The following is a 22,142-nucleotide window of genomic DNA, read 5'->3' as shown; positions in this document are numbered from 1 at the left end:
CAGTCTCTGACTCATCTGAACAACGGCCCACTGAGGTGTTTCCTGAGAAGTTCAAACGCCAATTAGTCACCCAGTGTGATGAAAAACTGAACCGTCTTTTCTATGTTCTTCATTCTTCAAAAAGTGCTGTATTGCTATCTTCTTTTTGCTTTCTTGTAGTATAGTCTCTTCCAACTCTGAGTTTTCCCATTTGATTCCTTCTTTTGAACAATCCGAATTAAAAAGATCTCTGATCTGGATATTGGAACCATCCATAACAAGAAGATAACTCTTCCTCCGATTTAATTCTTATCATTTTTTGTTCCATAATCAATATCTCTTTATATGGTAAACATTGTTCTTTGTTGTAAATAGCTCTCGCATCAATCACTTCAAACGGTACCACCCAGGAGGGAATGCCTTCACCCAAATATTTTTTATATTTTTTCCAGATCGTGAAGAGGCTCCTTCTGATGTAGTGATGCAAAAACATAGAGTCAGCTTTTATTTTATCCTGCCACAAGTAGGCATGCCATCCAAACAACTTCTTATAACCTTCCAATGTTAAAAGCTTGCAATCTTTCAGTGACATCCACTCTTTTAACCAAACTAGACATATTGCTTCATGGTATAATCTAATATTCGGCAATTGCAGTCTACCTCTTTCTTTAGCGTCACACAAGACTTTCATTTTTACTCGTGGTTTCTTGCCTGCCCACACAAAGTCAGAGATCTTCCTCTGCCATTTTTCAAATTGTTTAGTGTCTCTAATGATTGGAATTGTTTGTAGTAAAAACATGATTTGTGGTAACACATTCATCTTAACTACCGCTATTCTTCCCAGCCATGACAGATTTAATTTATTTCATTTAATCATATCTCTATCGATCTGTTGCCATAGCTTTTCATAATTATTCTTAAATAAATCAATATTCTTTGCAGTTAGCTCAATTCCAAGATATTTAACTTTATGTGTTACTTCACAATCGGTAATTTCCATTAATTCTTGCTGCTTTTGTTTAGTCATATTCTTACATAGTATCTTTGATTTCTTCTTATTAACATAAAATCCAGCCAGATCTCCGAACTCTTTTATCTTATCAAGCAACTTTGGCATATTTTGTATTGGGTCTTCCACTATGACCATCACATCATCTGCAAAAGCTCTAACCTTGTAGGTAAATTATTTAATCCTTATGCCTCTTATAGCCTCATCTTCTCGTATTTGAATCAATAAGAATTCCAAAATCAAAATGAACAACAATGGAGATAATGGGCACCCCTGTCTTGTACCTTTTCTTATTTCCCATTTTTTTGTTAGCTCATCATTTACAACAATTGCCGCACATTGGTCTCTATATATTGCTTTTACTGCTTGTATGAAATCTTTTCCCATTTGCAACCTTTCCATTGTGGCAAACATAAAATTCCAGTTCAGATTGTCAAAAGCTTTTTCTGCATCCACAAAGAAGAAACCAACTTCCCTTTCACAATGTTTGTCATAGTATTCTATAGCATTTACTACAGTTCTCAAATTGTCTCTGATTTGCCTGTTTGGAAGGAACCCTGCTTGCTCTTCTGCAATAATCTCAACTAACCAGTCCTTTAATCTCTCTGCCAAAATTTTTGCAAAAATTTTATAATCATTATTTAACAATGAAATAGGTCGATAATTCTTGACGTTACTTAAATCTTGATTTTCTTTTGGAATCAATGATATATTGGCCTCATTCCAAGACTCTGGTATCTTTTGTCCTTTTAAAATTCCATTCATTACCTCTCTCAAAAAATGCGCCAGTTCATTTTCCAATGATTTGTAAAATCTAGCCGTAATTCCATCTGGACCTGGTGCCTTCCCTAACTTAGTCGACTGAATAGCCTCTTTCCATTTCCGTTATTTCTGCATTTAATTTTTCCTTCCATTTTCCTGATAATATTGGTAAGTTGATCTTATTCAGATATTGGTCAATAATATCCAAATCCACTTCTTTCCTTTGATACAACTTTGCATAATACTTAAAAAAGGCTCTGCTTATGGCCAGTTGGTCTATTAACGTCTTGCCATCCTCTTGAAACTTAGTTATTACTTTTTTCTCCCTTTTCTTTTTCAATTGCCACGTTAAATATTTCCCAGGTTTATTCGCGCCTTCAAATGATTTTTGGTTCAATTTTTTCAATTCCCACTCTAATTCTTTATTGTTCATTACTCTCAACTGTTCTTGCAGAATTTTTATTTCTTGATACAACCTCTTCTTCCCTGGTCTTTTCTTTAATTGTAACTCTTTGGCCTTTATCTTTTCCATAATTTCTTGCGTTTTTTCTTCTTTTCTTCTCTTGTCTCTTGTATTTAAATCCATTAAAGTTCCTCTGATTACTGCTTTGTAGGTATCCCATACTTTGTCAGTCGAAACACCTTTATTTAAATTATATTGTATAAAGAATTTGGTCTCTCTTTGTAGTAGCATTATATTGTCTTCTGATTGCAGCAGATCTTCATTTATCCTCCATCCTCGTCTTTTGGTGCCTTTCCCAAATTTCCACATTACTGGATTATGATCTGAGCCTACTTTGGGCATTACTTCCACATCTTTAGTCCATACCGCCAGATCTTTAGAGGCCCAGATCATATCAATTCTTGATAGTGTTGAGTGCCTTGCCGAGTAAAATGTATATTGTTTTGTTTTAGGGTTACTTCTTCTCCAAACATCCTCCAAATTTTCCTGATCTTTAATTCCAAAAAAGGATTTTGGCAAAAGTCCTCTTTTTTTATGAGCGCCTTTCGTTTTTTTATCATCACCCAAGTTTGTTACTCCATTAAAATCACCTGCCAGAATTATTTGAGCATATGTCAGTCCATCCAGTTGGTTCTGTAAATCTTTTTAAAAGTTCTCTTTAGCACCATTTGGTGCGTAAATCCCAATCAAAATTATTTTCTTTGCATTCCAAATTATTTCCCCTGCTATATATCTAGCTTCCGGATCATTTAGAATCACTTTCGGTTGCAGCTCATCTTTAATATATAAAACAACTCCTCTTTTTTTCTGCTTTGACGCCGCTGCAAATTCTTTCCCCAATTTAGCAAATTTTAAATATTTCACGTCCTGTATCCTAATATGTGTCTCCTGCAAACAAATTATATTACAATGATGTTTAGATAGCCAGTGGAAAGTAGTTTTACGTTTCGAAGGTGAATTTAGTCCGTTTACATTCCAAGATATAATTTTGCACTCCATAATCAAATTTTGGACCTTTTGGGTAAGTCTTTTTCATAGTCCTTTATAAACATTTCCATCTCCTGTCCAGATCTGAGTATTCTTCTAGTCTCATGAAACTCAAAGTTCAATCCTTCTGGTATTTCCCATCTATATCTGATGTTCAATTCTTTCAACATTTGTACTAGTTCTCTGTATTTCTTCCTCTCCAACAAAACGCCCCTAGGAAGTTCCTTCATTATTTTCACTCTTTTCCCACCAATTTCCAGAGGGTTTTGAAATTGCTTACTCACAATTAGGGGTGTGCAATTCGGGTATGTGATACCCCCCCAAAACCCCGAAAAAACCTGTTTTGGGTTATTTCGGGTTTTCCTGAAACATTTCAGAAAACCTGAAATGTTTCGGGTAATCTGAAACAGTGATTTCCGAAACGTTTCAGTATTTCACCTTGTTTTAGTAATGCATTTCAATGAGAAAAAGCCTCCCCCAGGCTTCCCGGAAGCCTGGGGGAGGCATTTTCCCACCAAATCAAGCCAAACTTGGTGGAGACCTTCCTCTAACTCCCCTCTAACAACCCCCCAAGTTTCAGACCGATTGGACTTTGGGGAGCCATGTTATGGCCCCCCAAACCAGGTCCCCCTATCCTCGCCTAAAAAAGGGAAATGTGAACGTATTTTTAGCTTGCTGCTGCTAATCTTCTTCATTATTTCCTATGGGGGAAAAATGAAGAGGCAGGCTTGTCTTTCTAGGGGGGGCATTTTGCATGCAAAATGCCCCCCAACCCTCAGGGGCCCTTCTCCTACCTTTCCTCCCACCCCTCACCAAAGCTCAGCCTGCTGCCACTTGGGGGGGCATTTCATGGCCTCCCAAAGTAGGTGCTCTTCCCCCCCCCTTTCTGCACTATTTTCAGCTGGGAAATAACAGAGGCTTGTCTTGCTAGGGGTGGCATTTTGCATGCAAAATGCCCCCAACCCTCAGGGGCCCTTCTCCTACCTTTCCTCCCACCCCCCACCAAGGCTCAGCCTGCTCCCACTTGGGGGGCCTCCCAAAGTAGGTGCTCTTCCTCCCCTTTCTCCACTATTTCCAGCTGGGAAATAACAGAGGCTTGTCTTGCCAGGGGTGGCATTTTGGATGCAAAATGCCTCCAACCCTCAGGGGCCCTTCTCCTACCTTTCCTCCCACCCCCCACCAAGGCTCAGCCCCAAGGCTCAGCCTGCTCCCACTTGGGGGGGGCATTTCATGGCCTCCCAAAGTAGGTGCTCTCAGCCTTCAAAGTCCACCCCCTACAGCCCCACACATACCCAATTCTCCCCCAGCTGTCACACACAGATCCAAATCCCCACAGTAGCTCCTCACAGGCCCAAATCCAGCCCCAGCAGCCCCACACAATCGCAGAAACAGACTGGCCAGCCTTGTCCCTTTGTTTCATATGCTGTGAACCATAACACTCTGTTTTCCAGAGCAAATGTGCACAGCCCAGGGATGCCACAATGGTGGACACACTTCTGAGTGCCAGCTTGTCCCTGTGAAAGAGCACCTGAACCACAGACACCCTCCCTCAAATTCCCCCACCACCTACAGAGATGGCTGACCGGCCAGCCCCATTGTTCTCTATGATGGGAACCAACTGGACAACAAAGAATAAAACACGAACCACACAAAGTTTTTTAAAAAAACATTTCTCACTTTCAAAAGTACAAGTAGGCAAAGCATTATGACACATTACACCAGCAGTCCCCCACACAGAAAAATAACTTGACTCAATTAAGATCAGAGAATCACAAAAACACAATTCCTGTCGAAAACACTTTATTTCTTGAACATTTACGTTACACAGCAGGGGGCACACCAAAGGGCATTCCAGCATTCCACCTCACAAAAATAACACACCTCATTTAACATCAGAGAATCACAAAAACACAATTCCTGTCAAAAACACTTTATTTCTTGAACAGCTTTAGGTTACACAGCAGGGGGGCACACCAAAGGGCATGGCAGCAGTATCTTACACAAAAATAACACAACTCAGTTCACATTAAAGAATCACCCCAAAAATTGCTGTCAAAAGCACTTTATTTCTTTAACTGCTTTACGTTACACAGTAGGAAGGCACAACAGGGCGTAAAAGCAGTCTACTACACAAAAATAACACAACTCACTTCACATCAGAGAATCACTCAAACACAATTGCTGTCAAAAAAGGTGAAGTGGGCTGTATTATTTTGTGTAGTACACTGCTTTCATGCCCTGTTGTGCCCTCCTACTGTGTAACCTAAAATTGTTAAAGAAATAATGTGTTTTTGAAAGCAATTGTGTTTTTGGGTGATTCTTTAATGTGAAGTGAGTTGTGTTATTTTTGTGTAAGATACTTCTGGCATACCCTTTGGTGTGCCCCCCTTCTGTGTAACCTAAAGCTGTTCAAGAAATAAAGTGTTTTTGACAGAAATTGTGTTTTTGTGATTCTCTGATGTTAAGTGAGTCATGTTATTTTTCTGTGTGGGGGACTGCTGGTGTCATAATGCTTTGCCTACTTGTACTTTGAAAGTGATAAAATATTTTTTTAAAAATTTATTTTGTGTTGTTCATGTTTTATTCTTTGATGTGCAGTTGGTTCCCATCATAGGAAACAGTACGGCAGGCTGGCCAGGCTTCTCTGTAGGTGGTGGGGGTGTCAGGGGGTGGTTGTCTGTGTGTCAGGTCAGGTGCTCTTTCCCAGGGACAAGTTGGCACCCAGAAGTTTGCCCACCATTGTGGCACCCTTGGGCTGTGTAGAATTGCCCTGGGAAAGAGAGTTTAGAAGTTCCCAGCATAGGGAACAAAGGGGGAGGGCTGGCCTTTGCCAGCCTGTTCCTGGGGTTATGGGTCTGGGGCTGCTGGGGGTGGATTTGGGTCTATGATGGGCTAATGTGGGGAATCGGGATTTGAGTCTGTGTGTGGCTGCTGGGGGGAATTGGGTTTGTGTGGGGCTGTGGAGGGTGAACTTTGGGGGCTGAGAGCACCTACTTGGGGAGGCCATGAAATGCCCCCCCAAGTGGCAGCAGGCTGAGCCTTGGTGGGGAGTGGGAGTAGAGGTGGGAGAAGGGCCTCAGAGGGTTGGAGGGCATTTTGCATGCAAAATGCCACCCCTGGCAAGACAAGCCTCCCCCAGGTGGAATTGGTGGAGAAAAGAGCACCTACTTGGGGATGCCATGAAATGCCCCCCCCCAAGTGGGAGCAGGCTGAGCCTTGGTGGGGGGTGGGAGGAAAGGTGGGAGAAGGGCCCCTGAGGGTTGGGGGGCATTTTGCATGCAAAATGCCACCCCTGGCAAGACAAGCCTGCCTCTTCATTTTTCCCCCATAGGAAATAATGAAGAAGATTACCAGCAGCAAGCTAAAATACACTCACTTTTCCCTTTCTTAGGTGAGAATAGGGGGACCTGGTTTGGGGGGCCATAACATGGCCCCCCAAAGTCAAATCGGCCTGAAACTTGGGAGGTTGTTAGAGAGGAGTTAGAGGATGGTCCCCACCAATTTTGGCTTGATTCGGTGGGAAAATGCCTCTCCCAGGCGTCCGGGAAGACGGAACCATTTTCCCATTGAAAAGAAACCCAAAACAACCCGAAACGATACCCGTACCGCTAAACCCGAAACGGCTTGCCGTTTCGGATTTAGCTGTTGCCGAAACAGATTCTCATTTCGGGTATACCGGAAACGAGAATCCCAAAACTGTGTGCCTTTGCACACCCCTATTCACAATCTCTTCTCTTGTTCTTTTCGTTGTAAATTGGACTATTATATCCCTTGGTAGGTTTCTTTGTGCTGCATATTTTGAGTAGATTCTGTATGTCACATCCAGAAAGGCTGCCACTTCCTCCGGTTCCTTATTCAAAAATTCTGCTCGTACTTCTGAAATCTGCTCTTGGGTTGATTTCCCTTCCACTTCCGGGACTCCGCGTACTCTAAGTTGTTTTTCCATATGTTTGCATTCTGCCACGGCCATTCTCTCTTTCAAACCCTTGGTTTCTATCTTGTGTGATACAGCCAACTTATCAGTTTCATCTTCCACTATTTTAACTTTCTGCTGTGTCGATTGTAGTTCTTTCTTGACCTCATCAATATTTTTAACCAGCTCCACCATCTCTAATTTAAAAGTGTCTTTGAGCTCCTTAATATCTTTCACAATCTCTTTCATCATATCTTTGATCTCCTTATTTCCCTCTGCAACTTTTTTATCCAAACTGTCCAACGCCGTTTGCCATTCTTTCTTCAACATCGTGGGGCTTGCCTTGCCTCACTCCCACGAGTCTGCTCTTTTCCTTAACTCCGTGGTATGACTGATTTACTTTCCTCACTTTAAGCGTCAAATTTTAACAAAGTCTTTTAAAAATTTGCGATCCTAGCATCCAAAATGTCGGGTGTCTTTTCTCTATGGTTTTTACTTGAAGTTTATGCCCTTTGCCTTATCCAAAATGTCCTACTCTCACCCAATTTGAGGTCAAGCTCTTTCCCTTCTTCAAAATGGCGCACATCCTCTTCCGGTTCTTCAGAGGCCACTTCCAGCCAGTCTTTCTATTGCACTGACACACTTCCGGTTTCTCTTCTCGATACAGCGTTTCTCGTGATATTTCAACTTTCTCACACTTCGCTATCTCTTACAAGCCGCAGGTATGTAAACAATAATCTATTTTCCACGTTAGCTCCTCTCTAAAAAATTCTTTTTTCTCAGTTACTTTGCCGGAATATTCACAGTAAGTTATTAAGTCTTTTGCAATTTTTATCTTCTAATTTGATTGTTTCTTTCTTTTTTAAAAAAAAATTATTGGTGAGTATAATTCCATTCATTATTTACATTCCCATCCTATTTGATTTAATCTAATCCCCACCCTTCCCCCCCCTCCTTATCGACTTCCAACAGCTTTCCAACCCTTAACCCCTCTTATTACTTAACATATTTTATCTTAAATGCTTCTACCATACATATCTCTATATAATATTTCTTACTCTAAGCAATTTCAAATTCCCTTATATATACTATGTGTATACTATATTAAATTTACTAATATCTCATTCTTACTTTTCAATGATTAACTGTAAATTCTACACACAATATACTTAGCTATAATCCTAGCTTAGATTAAGATAGTTAGAGTTTTCTCTTAATGGTAAAGTCACTTCTCTCTTCTGTTTGTGATATCTCAATTTAAAAATTCTCAAACTGCCACAGTTCCCCTTTCACATCCCATTTTTTTTCTAAAAATTGTTTCAGTTTCCCCCAATCTGCCATGTATTGTCCTGGATCCAGATCTTTAAGTTTTCTTGTCATTTTATCCATCTCCGCCATGTACAGCAATTTGTAAATCCAGTCTTCTACAGTTGGTACTTCTTGTACTTTCCATTTCTGCGCATACAAAAGTCTTGCTTCTGTGGTCATGTAGAATAACAATGTTCTATATTGCATTGGAACATCTTCCATTCCCAAGTTCAGTAGCAGCAATTCTGGGTTCTTATTAACTTGGATTTGTAAAATCTCATTAATCACTTCAATTATGTCTCCCCAGTATTGCTTAGCTACTTCACAAGTCCACCACATATGATATAATGATCCTTCATGTTTCTTACATTTCCAGCATTTATCTGACATATTAGTGTTTCCTAGCGCAATTTTCTTTGGTGTTAAATACCATCTGTATATCATTTTATATACATTCTCTTTAATATTCGTACATGTTGAAATCTTCATTGTATTTTTCCACAGATGCTCCCAAGCTTCCATTGTTATCTCTTTGTGAAAATTTATTGCCCACTTCACCATCTGCACTTTCACTGTTTCATCTTCCGTGTACCATTTTAAAAGTATTTTATAAATCTTTGAAATTTCTTTCTTGCCTTCTTGCAGTATCACTTCTTCCAATTCTGAATTCTCCATTCTTATTCCTCCTTTTAGACAGTCCGATTTGTAAAGATCTCTAATCTGCCTATATTGAAACCATCCATAACAAGGAGATAATTCTTCTTCTGTTTTTATTCTTAACATTGAATGTTGTATTTGTGTTATCTCCTTGTAAGTTAGACATTGTTGTTCTTTATCAATAGCTCTCGGATCTATTACTTCATACGATACCACCCAAGAAGGAATTCTGTCTTCCATGTAAGTCCTATACTTCTTCCAGATTGTGAAGAGGCTTCTTCAGATATAATGATGCAAAAACATAGAGTCTGCTTTTACTTTATCATACTACAGGTACGCATGCCATCCAAATATTTTTTTATATCCCTCCAAAGCCAGCAGTTTACGGTTTTTCAACGTTATCCAATCCTTTAACCATGTCAAACATATTGCTTCATAGTATAGTCTTATATTGGGCAGTTGCAAGCCACCTCTTTCTTTCGCATCTTGTAATACTTTCATTTTCACACGTGGTTTCTTGCCTGCTCACACAAAGTCTGAGATTTTCCTTTGCCATTTGTCAAATTGTTTGGAGTCTCGGATAATTGGAATTGTTTGCAACAAAAGCATCACACGTGGTAAAACATTCATCTTTACTGCTGCAATTCTTCCCAACCATGATAAGTTCAGTTTATTCCATTTAATCAAATCTCTCTCTATTTGTGTCCACTATTTCTCATAATTATTCTTGAATAGGTCTATATTTTTCGCAGTTAATTCAATACCAAGATATTTTACTTTATTTGTTACCTCACAATCCGTTATTTCCATCAGTTCTTGTTGCTTCTGTTTAGTCATATTTTTACACAATATCTTCGACTTCTTTTTATTCACATAAAATCCAGCCAAATCTCCAAATTCCTTTATTTTCTTTATTACCTTTGGCATGTTATCAATTGGATCTTCTACTATTAACATTATATCATCCGCAAATGCTCTGACCTTGTAGGAAAATTCCTTTATTTTTATACCTCGAATTGTATCATCCTCTCGTATTTGGATCATCAATATTTCCAAAATCAAGATAAACAACAATGGAGACAGAGGGCAGCCCTGTCTTGTACCTTTACTTATTTTCATTTTTTTAGTCAAATAACCGTTCACTACCATCGCTGCACTTTGGTCTTTATAAATTTCTTTCACCACTTGTGTGAACTCCCTTCCCAGTTGCAGCTTTTCCATTGTGGCAAACATAAAGTTCCAGTTCAAATTATCAAATGCTTTTTCCATGTCTATGAAGAAGAAACCAACTTCTCTGTCACAATGTTTATCATAATATTCGATAGTAGGGATGTGCATTTCGGCTTTCTGAATGCCGAAAGAATGCCGTTTCGGGTTAGCCGAAACGTTAGCCGAAACGTTTCGGAGAAAGCCGAAATGTTTTGGCTAGCCGAAAGAAAAAAAGCCGAAACGTTTCGGCTTCTTTCAGCTTTCTTTCGGCTTTTCAATGGGAAAATGCCTCCGTCTTCCCGGACGTCTGGGGGAGGCATTTTCCCACCGAATCAGCCCAAAATTGGTGGGGACCTTCCTCTAACCCCTCTCTAAAAGCCCCCCAAGTTTCAGACCGATTGGACTTTGAGGGGCCATGTTATGGCCCCCCAAAGCAGGTCCCCCTATCCTCCCATAAGAAAGCGAAGGAGCAGCATATTGTTAGCATGCTGCTGCTCATCTTCTTCATTATTTCCTATGGGGAAAAAATGAAGAAGCAGGCTTCCTTTGCCAGGGGTGGCATTTTGCATGCAAAATGCCCCCCTACCCTCAGGGGCCCTTCTCCCACCCCCCACCAAGGCTCAGCCTGCTCCCACTTGGGGGGGGCATTTCATGGCCTCCCCAAGTAGGTCCTCTCAGCCCCTAAAGTCCACCCCTTACAGCCCCACACAAACCCAATTCCCCCCCAGCTGCCACACACAGACCCAAATCCCCACATTAGCCCCTCACAGACCCAAATCCACCCCCACCTGCCCCACACCCATAACCCCAGGAACAGGCTGGCAAAGGCCAGCCCTCTCCCTTTGTTCCCTATGCTGGGAACTTCTAAACTCTCTTTCCCTGGGCAATTCTGCACAGCCCAGGGGTGCCACAATGGTGGGCACACTTCTGAGTGCCAGCTGGTCCCTGTGAAAGAGCACCTGAACCACAGACACCCTCCCTCAAATTCCCCCACCACCTACAGAGATGGCTGGCCAGCCAGCCCTAAAGCCGAAACAAAGCCGAAAGCCGAAAGCCGAAACGGCTGGCCGTTTCGGCTTTCGGCTTATTCGAAAGAGATTCTTCTTTCGGCTTTCGGCTTTAGGCTTTAGCCGAAATTTTTTGGCTTTCACACCCCTATTCGATAGCGTTTATTACTGTCCTCAAATTGTGCTTAATTTGCCTATTTGGCAAAAATCCAGCCTGTTCTTCTGCGATTAATTCCGACATCCATCCTTTTATCCTCTCTGCCAACACCTTTGCAAATATTTTATAATCATTATTCAGCAACGAAATTGGTCTATATTTTTTAACATTAGTCAAATCTTGTCCTTCTTTCGGAATCAATGATATATTGGCTTCATTCCATGAATCAGGAATCCTTTGGTCTTGCATGACTCCGTTCATTACCTCTTTCAGGAAGGTTGCCAGTTCATTAGCCATCACTTTGTAAAACTTTGCCGTTAATCCATCCGGTCCTGGCGTCATCCCTAACATCGTTGATTGTATAGCTTCTTTTATTTCTTCTTCCATCACTTCCCTATTTAATTTCTCCTTCCATTCTTCAGAAATTGTCGGAAGCTTCATCTTCTCCAGGTACTCCACTACTGAATCTTTGTTCACCTCTTTTTCTTGGTATAGTTTTGCATAAAATTTAAAAAAGGCTCTACTAATGGCAGCTTGATCCATAGATACCTTATCCTCTTCTCGGATTTTACTTATAATTTTCTTCTCCTTTCTTTTTTTTAATTGCCATGCCAAATATTTCCCAGGTTTATTTGCACCTTCAAATGACCTCTGATTCATCCTCTTTAAGTTCCACTCCAGTTCTTTATTGTTCATTGCCGTCAATTGTTCTTGCAATATTTTAATATCCTGATATATTTTCTTTTTTCTTGGGCCGTTTCCACATGGTCTATAAATAGCGCGAGACTCACGGAAGGCTGCCGGCTTCCTCGCGCGATTTTTAACACCATCCGACTACAAAACGCCATAAATCACCGTTTGTGGCATTTTGTAAACAGAAGGTGTCAAAAATCGCGCGAGGAAGCCGGCAGCCTTCCATGAGTCTCGCGCTACTTATAGGCAGTGTGGAAACGGCCCTGGTCTTTTCTTAAGTTGTATCTCTTTGGCTTTTATTTTTTCCATAATTTCAGATCTCTTTTCCTCCTTTTTCCTCCTAGCTCTTGCATTCAAGTCCATTAGTATCCCTCTAGTCACAGCTTTATATGTGTCCCATACCTTATTAGTCGATACTTCTTTATTCAAATTGTATTGTATAAAGAATTTGGTCTCTCTTCGTAACAACGCGATGTTTTCTTCCATCTGTAACAAGTCCTCATTTATTCTCCATCCTCTTCTTTTATTATTTTTCCCAAATCTCCACATGATTGGATTATGATCTGAACCTACCTTGGGCATTATTTCCACATCTCTAGTCCACATCACCAATTCCTTGGAGGCCCAGATCATATCAATTCTTGATAGTGTAAAATGCCTTGCAGAGTAAAATGTATATTGTCTATTTTTAGGATTTTGTCTCCTCCATACATCTTCTAGACTTTCTTGTTCCTTAATCACAAAAAACGACTTTGGCAATAGTCCTCTTTTTGTGTGTGTAGTTTTAGACTTTTTATCTTCCTCCAAGTTTGTAACTCCATTGAAGTCTTCTGCTAAAATTATTTGATCATAGGACAACTCATCCAATTGTTTTTCTAAATCCTTGAAAAAAATTTCTTTTGCACCGTTAGGTGCATAAATTCCAATCACCAGCGTCTTCTTTAAATTCCAAATTATTTCCACTGCTAGGTATCTAGCTTCTGCATCACTCAATACTAATTTGGGCTGCAGCTCCTCTTTTATGTACAATACAACTCCCCTCTTCTTCTTTTTAGAAGCAGCTGCAAATTCCTTTCCAAGTTTTGCAAGTTTCAAATATTTTATGTCCTGCTTTTTAATATGCATCTCTTGCAAACACACTATATTACATTTTTGTTTTAAAAGCCAGTGGGAAATAGCCTTACGTTTACAAGGTGAGTTTAGTCCATTTACATTCCAAGATATAATTTTGCACTCCATGATCACATTCTTGTACTTTTTGGTAAGTCTTTTTCATTTTCCCTTATAAAAATTTCCATCTCGTGACCAGATCTGATGTTTTTCTTACTCCACCAAATTCGAATGCCAGTCCTTCTGGTATTTCCCATCTGTATTTAATTTTCAAATCCTTTAACATCTGGACCAGCTCTCTGTATTTTTTCCGCTCCAACAACACCGATCTGGGCAATTCCTTCATAATTCTCACCGCTTTTCCATCGACTTCTAATGGATCCTGAAACTGTTTACTCACAATTAACTCTCTTGTGTTTCTAGTCGTAAATTGCACAATCATATCCCTTGGTAACTTCTTCTGAGCCGCAAATTTTGAGTTGATTCTGTAAGCCACATCCAGGAGAGCTGCAATTTCCTCTTCTTCTTTCCCCAGGTAACCTGCCAAAATTTCTGTAATCTGTTCTTGGGCTGATTTTTCCTCAGTTTCTGGGATCGAATGAAATCTAAGTTGCTTTTCTATTTGTTTACATTCCGCAATGGCCATTCTCCCTTTCATTCCTCTCATCTCCGTTTTCTGCACATCTGCTAGAGTATCAACCGTGTTCTCTACTACGTTAACTCTCTGCTGTGTAGCTTGCAAATCGTTTTGTATTTTATCCATGCCTTTTGTCAGTTCTGCCATTTCCAATTTAAGTGTCTCTTTAAAGTCTTTAAACTCTTTCGCCATCTCTTGCATCATGTCCTTGAGCTCTTTATTTCCCTCTGAAACTTGTTTATCCAAATTTTCCATCGTAGCTTGCTACTCCTTCTTCGACATCGTGGGGCTAGCTCTACTTCACTCCCACGAGTCTGCCCTTTTCCTTAGATCCATGGTGCTAATTTATTGCTTTCTATTACTTTTAAAAGTCCAAATTCAGTTTGTTTTTGTCTAGAACTATTTTGCACAGTCCAAAATGTCGGGCGTTTGTTCTCTATGGTTTTATGTTGAAACAATCGCCCTTACCTTCTTCAAAGATGGCCTACTTCCGTTTTCATTGAGGCCACAACCTTGCCCTATTCCAAAATGGCGCTCTTCTACTTCCGATGTTAAAAAAGCCGCTTCTCGCCAGCCTCTTTATGGTTCTGACATACTTCCTGTTCCCTTGCGTTTCACAGCAGTTCTCGTGATGTTAAAACTTTCTCACAGTCCGCTATCTCTTCCCCGCCACAGGTATGTAAACAATAATCGATTTTCCGCGCTAACTTCTCTTTACAATGTCACTTTTTAAATTTTATCTTGCTGGAATCTTCCCCTTTATATAACCAATCTGTTGCAGTTTTTAAATCCTCCTTAGTACTTTATTTCTTGTTATAATCTGTCCCGTAATTTGATTCAGTTTCTTTTACCATTTTTCTTCTCACATAAAGAGATAGCAATCTTTACCTTATTAAATCTTCTTTATGGGTTGTAATCGCTGTTTCAGTAGTTACAATAGTCCAGTTTTCCCAATTTAATGCTGAAGGTTGGGTACGGAGGTCTTAAGCCAGAAACTTGACTCCAGAGCTACTGCAGAGATCTTTGCCACCCGTCTACGAGCGGGGTCTCAAGGCTGGGTGGGTTATCATTGCGTAGATCCCCCCCACAGCTGAGACCCTCACACTCTCGGGGTCCTGAGCATACTTGCCTGTTCACCGTCTGAGAACAGGGGGCTACGGGCAGTTGGCACCCCACTAGCCCTCACAAACAGCAGCACGGACAGCCCAGCTCCCTGAGCTGTGTCAGCCCTCCATGAACTCCAAGCCATAAGTCCCTCCAAGCCGGAAGTCAGATATCTAAAATTTACAAAATACTTTTGAAGTGGTATACAGAGGATGAGACGGTCAAAGTACAGATGGTGAAGTGGGCAATCAATTGTCATAAAGAAATAACAATGGAATCATGGGAACATTTATGGAAAACTACACTGAAGATTTCAACTTGTACAAGTATTAAAGAGAATGTTTATAAAATGATCTATAGATGGTATTTAACAACAAAGAAGATTGTGCTTGGAAATGCTAATATGTCAGATAAATGCTGGAAATGTAAAAAGCATGAAGGATCATTGTACCATATGTGGTGGACATGTGAAATAGCCAGACAGTTCTAGGGAGATATTATAGAAGTAATAAATGAGATATTGCAGATTCAAATAAAGAAGAACCCAGAACTACTGCTATTGAACTTAAGTATGGAAGATGTTCCTACTCAATACCGAACATTACTATTTTATATGATGACGGCAGCAAGACTTTTATATGCGCAAAAATGGAAGGTGCAAGAAATACCAACTATCAAAGATTGGATGTATAAATTGCTGTACATGGCGGAAATGGATAAAATGACAAGGAAGCTGAGAGATCAGAATCCAGCGGAATTTTTTATGGACTGGGGAAGATTGAAAACATATTTAGAAAAGAAGTGGGACGTAAAGGGGGAACCTGGCAATTTGAAAATTATTAGAATGGCTTTTTATTAGAAGAGACAGAATCTTTCTCTTTACCATATGAAGTGAAGTATTAGCTAATCGTTAGCCCAAATGTAAGTGGATGTAGAATTAATAGATATTGTTGGAATTATTAAAGTAGATATTTTATCTGACTGTTAGTTTAAATTTAAATATATATGGAGCTGATATAAAGTAATAGATAATAGATTTTAAGTTTATAATAATAATTTTGAAGTTAATAGATAGGGCCTAGTTGAATAAAAGAGTAAGTAAACATGAGATAAGGAGTTATAGAAAAAGGGGATAGATTGGGAATAGATTAGGATATAGGGTTGGAAGTCTGTTGGAAGTCCTGGAAAAGGGGGGGAGGGAAAGGGGGGGGGAAGGATAATGAGATGTTATTTGAAAGTTGTATATTAATATTCTCACCTAATAAAAATTCTTTAAAAAACAAAAGAACAAAAAGTGCTGTATTGCTGCCAGGGAGGGATAAAAAATAGACACCTCCAGGTAATCTGGGGGGAATGCATATTAGGGTCAAGATATCAGTAGGCCCTTGACAAAATTCTTATGGAGGAGGTGTGGCAGGGAGGGGTACAGGCTGCGGTGAGGCATTCCCAAAGGTGTGTGTGTGGGGGGAAATGTTCTCATAGCCTGAATCCTAGCCATACACACATGCAAAGAATTAAAGCCCTAAGAGTGGGTATTTTTGTCAAATGCGATGTTTCAACAGCAAAAGGACAAGCAGTGTTATGCAACTTAACAAACACTTATGGTTTGACTTCTGAACAGTTTCCCATCATGATTAGTTTGGCGGCATGAGTTTAGAGTATCATGGCACCCTAAATGGAAACAGGTTTTGAAATTGTGTTTTTCTGGTGCCATAGAAGATGGGGAAGGTAAAGTCTGCCAAGAAAATGTTGTGATGTGTCATCCCCCCATGGGTCAGTAATGACTCAGTGCTTGCACAGGGGACTACCTTCACCTTACCTTTAGAAGATGGGTCATGTAGGCAATCTCTGTGCAAGCGTTTCGTACTACTGGTGATGAGGCTGTTCTCTTGTTCTGTCTCTGCAGGCCGCTGTGAAAGCCATGGACACGATTAAAAATTTTATGAAGAAGCAGGGTTATAAAGACATCCAAAACTTTACGTTGACAGGAATTGCCTCGGTACGTGTGAATGGCATACTTGAGCTGCTGGAATTCATAAGCTCATGCCCGTATTGCTGTTTGCATGTGCATCGCCTCCTCACTGTCACATAATTACTGTGTAAAACTCTTTCTCTTCTTCCCCACCCCCTTGAATCTTTTACTCTCTCTGCTTTCTCCTTCCTGCAGGGTGGCTGGGTCTCTTGGCTGACAGCAGCAGTTGACCGCAGGGTTGTGGCAATTATTCCCATTGCAATGGATTTGCTGAATTTGACCAAGGTGAGTTTCAAGTTGCAGTCAAGCATCTCCATGATGCACATCTATACAAATTGCATTTTGATTGTGTGTTGTGAGCAGCCGTGTTGAACCCTTCATAAAATTGTTTGCATTATTTTAATATAGAGAAGCAAGTTAATACAGAAGCAACAATCACCTTCTCCAAACTTAGTTTAAGCTGGAAGAGGATCCCTATCTTGAAATGGCCAATATGGCCACTTGCCTCATGATTAGACATGGGCACTAACAGCATTACGAATGGAAAAAACCCATGAACAGGCCATTCGTGAGGTGCCATTTGAGACGAACAGGTGGTCATTGCAGGACTCGTTCTTTGCGTTCGGCCACTTTTCGGGAAGCCAGATACTCAGGCACCTTCAATCAATTGCCTCAGCAATGGAGGGAGGGACTGCCTGAATGCATGCTGCACTCCCTCTGTCGCCCTGGACACCCCAATCAAAGCCCAACTTAGCTTGATGGGCAGGTCTTCCTTCCAAGTGTGGAGCTGCAAATTGGATACAATTGATAACATGGGAGCAGACACCCAGGGGAAGGGAGGGAGGAGGGGGGGGTGTTCTGTGTCCATGGGAACTCCAATCTCGTCCCTGCGAACCCTGTTAGGCAGCTCTGACTGCCAACCACAGATCTCCTGTGTTGCTCTATGGGACCTGCGTACTCTCAGGTGCTGTAAGTGGTACTGAGTGGTTTTGGAATCTTGTAAAATGTCAGTTTGTTTGTTTTTGACACCATTTTCTGCTCTGTATCAGATTTCTGCCTGTTTTTCTGTAGTCCTTACCCTATTCTATTGTTTATTGAATTTTCCAGTTGTTGACTGTATTGACCTGCACTGTGTATTCTGCCTTGAGTCTCAGCAAGAAAAGCAGACAATAAATAACACACAAACAAAGAGAAAGAAAGAAAGAAAGAAAAATAATTTGCATGCACATTTTCTCAGCGCTTTCCCACAGCTGTCCCCAGTCTCGTTCCCCACTATTTGCTTGAAAAATATCAATATAACAAAAAAAGTGTTTCTGTCTTTAGTTGTATGGCAACACAGTCTTAAGAAGAATTATACCTTCTAATTCCATTGAAGTTGAGGGTCTTTAAAAGGAATAACTCTGCTTTGGATTGCACAGTCATTTGTCTTCAGCTGGCTAGGGTGGGACGAGGAGAAATTGTGTGGCTGGTCTCACTTGTTGCATGCCAAACCTGAGTATGTTTGTTTTAACTGAGCATTTTAAATTGGATCAGTAGTGTTGTTCTGATTAATTAATGCACAGAATGTTCATGTGCAAAAATAACCCATGAAGTCTAACTGAATTCAAATAACGTATGACTTGCCCAGCAATGACTCAGGAGGACATCTGGCCCCCTCCTTCTGCTTCCCCATCTTCTCTATCGGGGGGGGGGATCAAGTGGGGCTGTAAGATAGCAGCAACAGCAGCACAGTGCCGTTTTGTTTTTCTGATCACCACTGCTTGTCCACCAGTTTGTGATTATAGTGCCCAAGTTTGTTGAAAAAAATTAAGCTGTTCCCAGAAATACTGAATTGGCCCTCCCCTTGGATAATCCTGAACATTTTGGCCAGTTTGATTGGCTAGACTGATTTTGGAACCTAGACTTCTTCTAATGCTGGGCTCCACAACCCACTCTTGTTGGGTGTGTCCTCACATGCATCCAAGTCTCATGTTCTTTGTGCAGAATTTCCAGCACCTATACTACGCATATTGCGGCTGGTCTTACATGTTGAGGCCTTTCTATGACATGAATATAACCCAAAGGATAAACCATCCCCGTTTCACTGAGCTGGCTTCTCATGTGGACCCCCTAGGTAAGCAAGTAAAATCCTTGTAGATGCAAACTGAATGTCGGGTTGCGGGGGGTGGGGGGGGCAGAAGAGTTATGGGAGGTAGAGTTTCAGAAGGGCTTGTTGAAGTCCACCACTGCTGCAAAGAGAAGTAGTTCTTCTGAGGTTTGCAATGACTCTTCTTCTGTTCTGCTCAACCGGTGTCAGGATTGGAGTGGGACTTGCATGCACCTGCCATGACAATAACCTTTGGATTTTCTCTTGCCAGCTTACAATGAGCGATACAAAAATGTATCCAAGTACATAATTGTTATAACAGGAGATGGAGTCAACCAGCCCGACAACTCTCATTATTACTATTCCCAGCTAGAAGGAGAGAAACATCTCTAGTGAGTTTATACTCCAAAAGTAAAATTTACCTTCTAAAGACTATCTTTTTTCTTATTCTTAATGGAGGAGGTGGTGGGGATGGCAAATATCTCAAGAAAAATTGAAATGTTCCCGCTGGCGATATTCAATATTAATTGTTAAACAAGCAGCATATTTCTAAGAAGGTGCATAGCAATTCCATTAATTTTGTCAGTAAATCCACTTTCATTGGACACTCCCTTTTGTAAAAGGAGTACCTTTGGGGTGCTTGAGTAGTACAACCTTGTGGGCACTCAGTTTTTACAATCTATGAGCCAATTAACACCTTACAATGTCTGTATAGATTGTTGCCCAAGTGAGATGGGGTTACCCCTCCTCCCATGCAGTTTCCCTGACTTGGGAGCCGTTGTTTGCCCTGTTGGAGAAATGTGTATTGATCAACCGGATGTATTCCCCTAAGGGGCAAAAAGAAGCTCCTTAGGTCATATGAGGTTAGGAAAATGGTATGTGAGGGAGGCTTAAGTTACCATGCATCACAGTCCTGATCGAAGTGTGGCCTATGCATGCCTGGGAATTAAGTCTTCAGCAGGACCTGGATAGTCCAGGAGAGCCTGATCTCGTCAGATCTCTGAAGATAAGCAGGGTCCTCCTTGATTAGTAATTGGATGGGAGACCTCCAATGAAGACCAGGGTCATGGGGGCAGGCAATGGCAAACCACCTCTGTTAGTCTCTTGCCAAGGAAACCCCAACAAAGGTTGCCATAAGTCAGCTATGACTTGAGGGCACTCTCCATCACCTCCAGGAAACTACTAGGACACATTTGCTGGCAGTCCAGGTGGACTTTGCAGCATGTGAAATGACTCTGTCAGCTGGCCAGAAATACAGGTACTGAAACTGGGAAGGACTAAGAATGAGAAAAGATTACAGAATCATGGCATACTGGATTTCTTTTTAAAATCCTCCTGCCATGAAACCCCAAGTGCTCTTGTGACAGAAATGTGATATAGGGATATCCCAGTGAGCAGTCCAAAGGGGATTTACGCTTTACGGCCTCCTCTGCCTTTTCCCCTCTCTGAAGGGACCGTGAACACTGGTGAAAATGTGTTTTTTAAATTCTAATGGGCACACACTTCCATTGCATCCTTAGTCCTTTTTGTATGTTCAAAAGCATTTTCATTTTTGAAAGCTGATTTGGGAGGCTTTTCTAACTATTTGTTGCTGTGCAGCTGTGTTGCAGAACATCCCGTTCTTAATTGAAAACACAGTATTTGCATGGAAAGTGTTATTTTGGGTTTATTTTTATCATTTCTCTTTTGCCACGTAAGTTGTGCTTTTCCAAGGATGCATGAATCTCAGGGTCATGGGAATTTTGCACCCCCAGATCCTGATGTTCTGGAGGATTTTTGTCTGGACCTCAGCAATTAAGGTGCTTTTCTCCTGTGTCTTTCTAGCATCATCCCAAATGTTGATTACAGATTTCAAGGTAGTAAGACACTATTCAATCCGATGCTTGCTTACTACAGTCGCATTATAAAGAATAAAACAATCTCCAGAGTCTCCTGGAAGTTCACAGTGGTAAGAAATATTCACATACTATAGCCATCTCCTAAAAGTTGTAGACAGTAATCTGCTACTTGCTTCTTCTCTGTGGTGTCCCTGTTTTACTTCTACTAGACAGCGATGTTTGAGATTATATTAAAGGTGAAAGAGAAACTTCTAAAACAAACTCATCACTGTGTAGCCAAACTAAGATGTTCATTGTGCCAGAACAGGCTCTTGATATTGTATAAGCCACCTTCCTAAACTGTGAGTGCTCGGCAAAGAATTCCACCTCTCAGGGGATGAGTAAAATTATGCCTTCGTTTTGATACTGAGTAATTATGGAAATGTCCTTGATACTGTACGGAAATGTATTTGATACTTATGTACTTGATACTTGATACTAATCTCATACTGTATAATCCCTCTTGAGTCTCAGGGCCAAGCTACACATGACGAATGACACTTGAACAGCAAGTGGATTGAGTGGAGGGCAAGTGAACAGGGAGAAATACACTTGCTGTTAAAGTGTCATTCGTCATGTGTAGCTTGGCCCTCAGTGAGAAAGGCAGACTATAAATGACATACATAATATAATATATAAATAAATGATAATAATAAATATCTGGGACTCTCTGAAGGGTGAATATTTCAGCATGGTAAGGTTCTGCCATGCAACCTTCAAAGACTTCACTGCATGTGTTAAAGTATTTTATTTGATAAGCTACCAGTGCATTAGCTATTACCTTCTGTGCCAGGAATGGCCTTTCTCTACAAGCACATACTGTATATAGGATTCTAAGCCCAGCCCCAGTCCCACCTCCCCTTCAGGAAACAGTCATCTAAGTGTAATAGATGAACAGCAGAACGCAGCAGAAATGATGAATGCGAAACTTCAAGGTCTTCCCAGAGAAACTGTAGGCTGGGATAGAGATAACAGCAGAGAAGAGCTTCTTACATCAGAGCCACACAGAATCAACAGGCCTTGCAAAGTAGGACAGGAGACATCCTCCATTCTGACACAGCAAAGCATGCAGTCTCTGCTGAACTTTAAAATATGGCTTGGAGCAAAAAATGTGGTGGTGCTGGATTTGTTGATATGCCCAGCATGGGAATGGTAGAATGGCAGAGAGGAGATAAAGGGATCCAAGTCCACTCCTAATAGACAGAAAGGACC

At 40.8% G+C, this 22,142-nt stretch overlaps 1 protein-coding gene across 1 annotated transcript in view; it reads left to right on the top strand.

Moving 5' to 3' along the window:
* LOC129326327 (autocrine proliferation repressor protein A-like) overlaps positions 1-19,446 on the top strand; it is a 40,195-nt gene extending 20,749 nt beyond the window's left edge. The window contains exons 3-6 of the mRNA XM_054974481.1: positions 16,902-16,994; positions 17,163-17,252; positions 18,951-19,080; positions 19,325-19,446. Coding sequence (XP_054830456.1) covers positions 16,902-16,994; positions 17,163-17,252; positions 18,951-19,080; positions 19,325-19,446 — 435 coding nt within the window. The remainder of the gene's footprint in view (positions 1-16,901; positions 16,995-17,162; positions 17,253-18,950; positions 19,081-19,324) is intronic.
* The last annotated feature ends 2,696 nt before the right edge of the window (positions 19,447-22,142 follow it).

The sequence above is a fragment of the Eublepharis macularius genome, chromosome 3 (assembly GCF_028583425.1).
Source record: "Eublepharis macularius isolate TG4126 chromosome 3, MPM_Emac_v1.0, whole genome shotgun sequence".
Classification (NCBI taxonomy): domain Eukaryota; kingdom Metazoa; phylum Chordata; class Lepidosauria; order Squamata; family Eublepharidae; genus Eublepharis; species Eublepharis macularius.
This window is presented reverse-complemented; position numbering and strand designations above follow the sequence as displayed.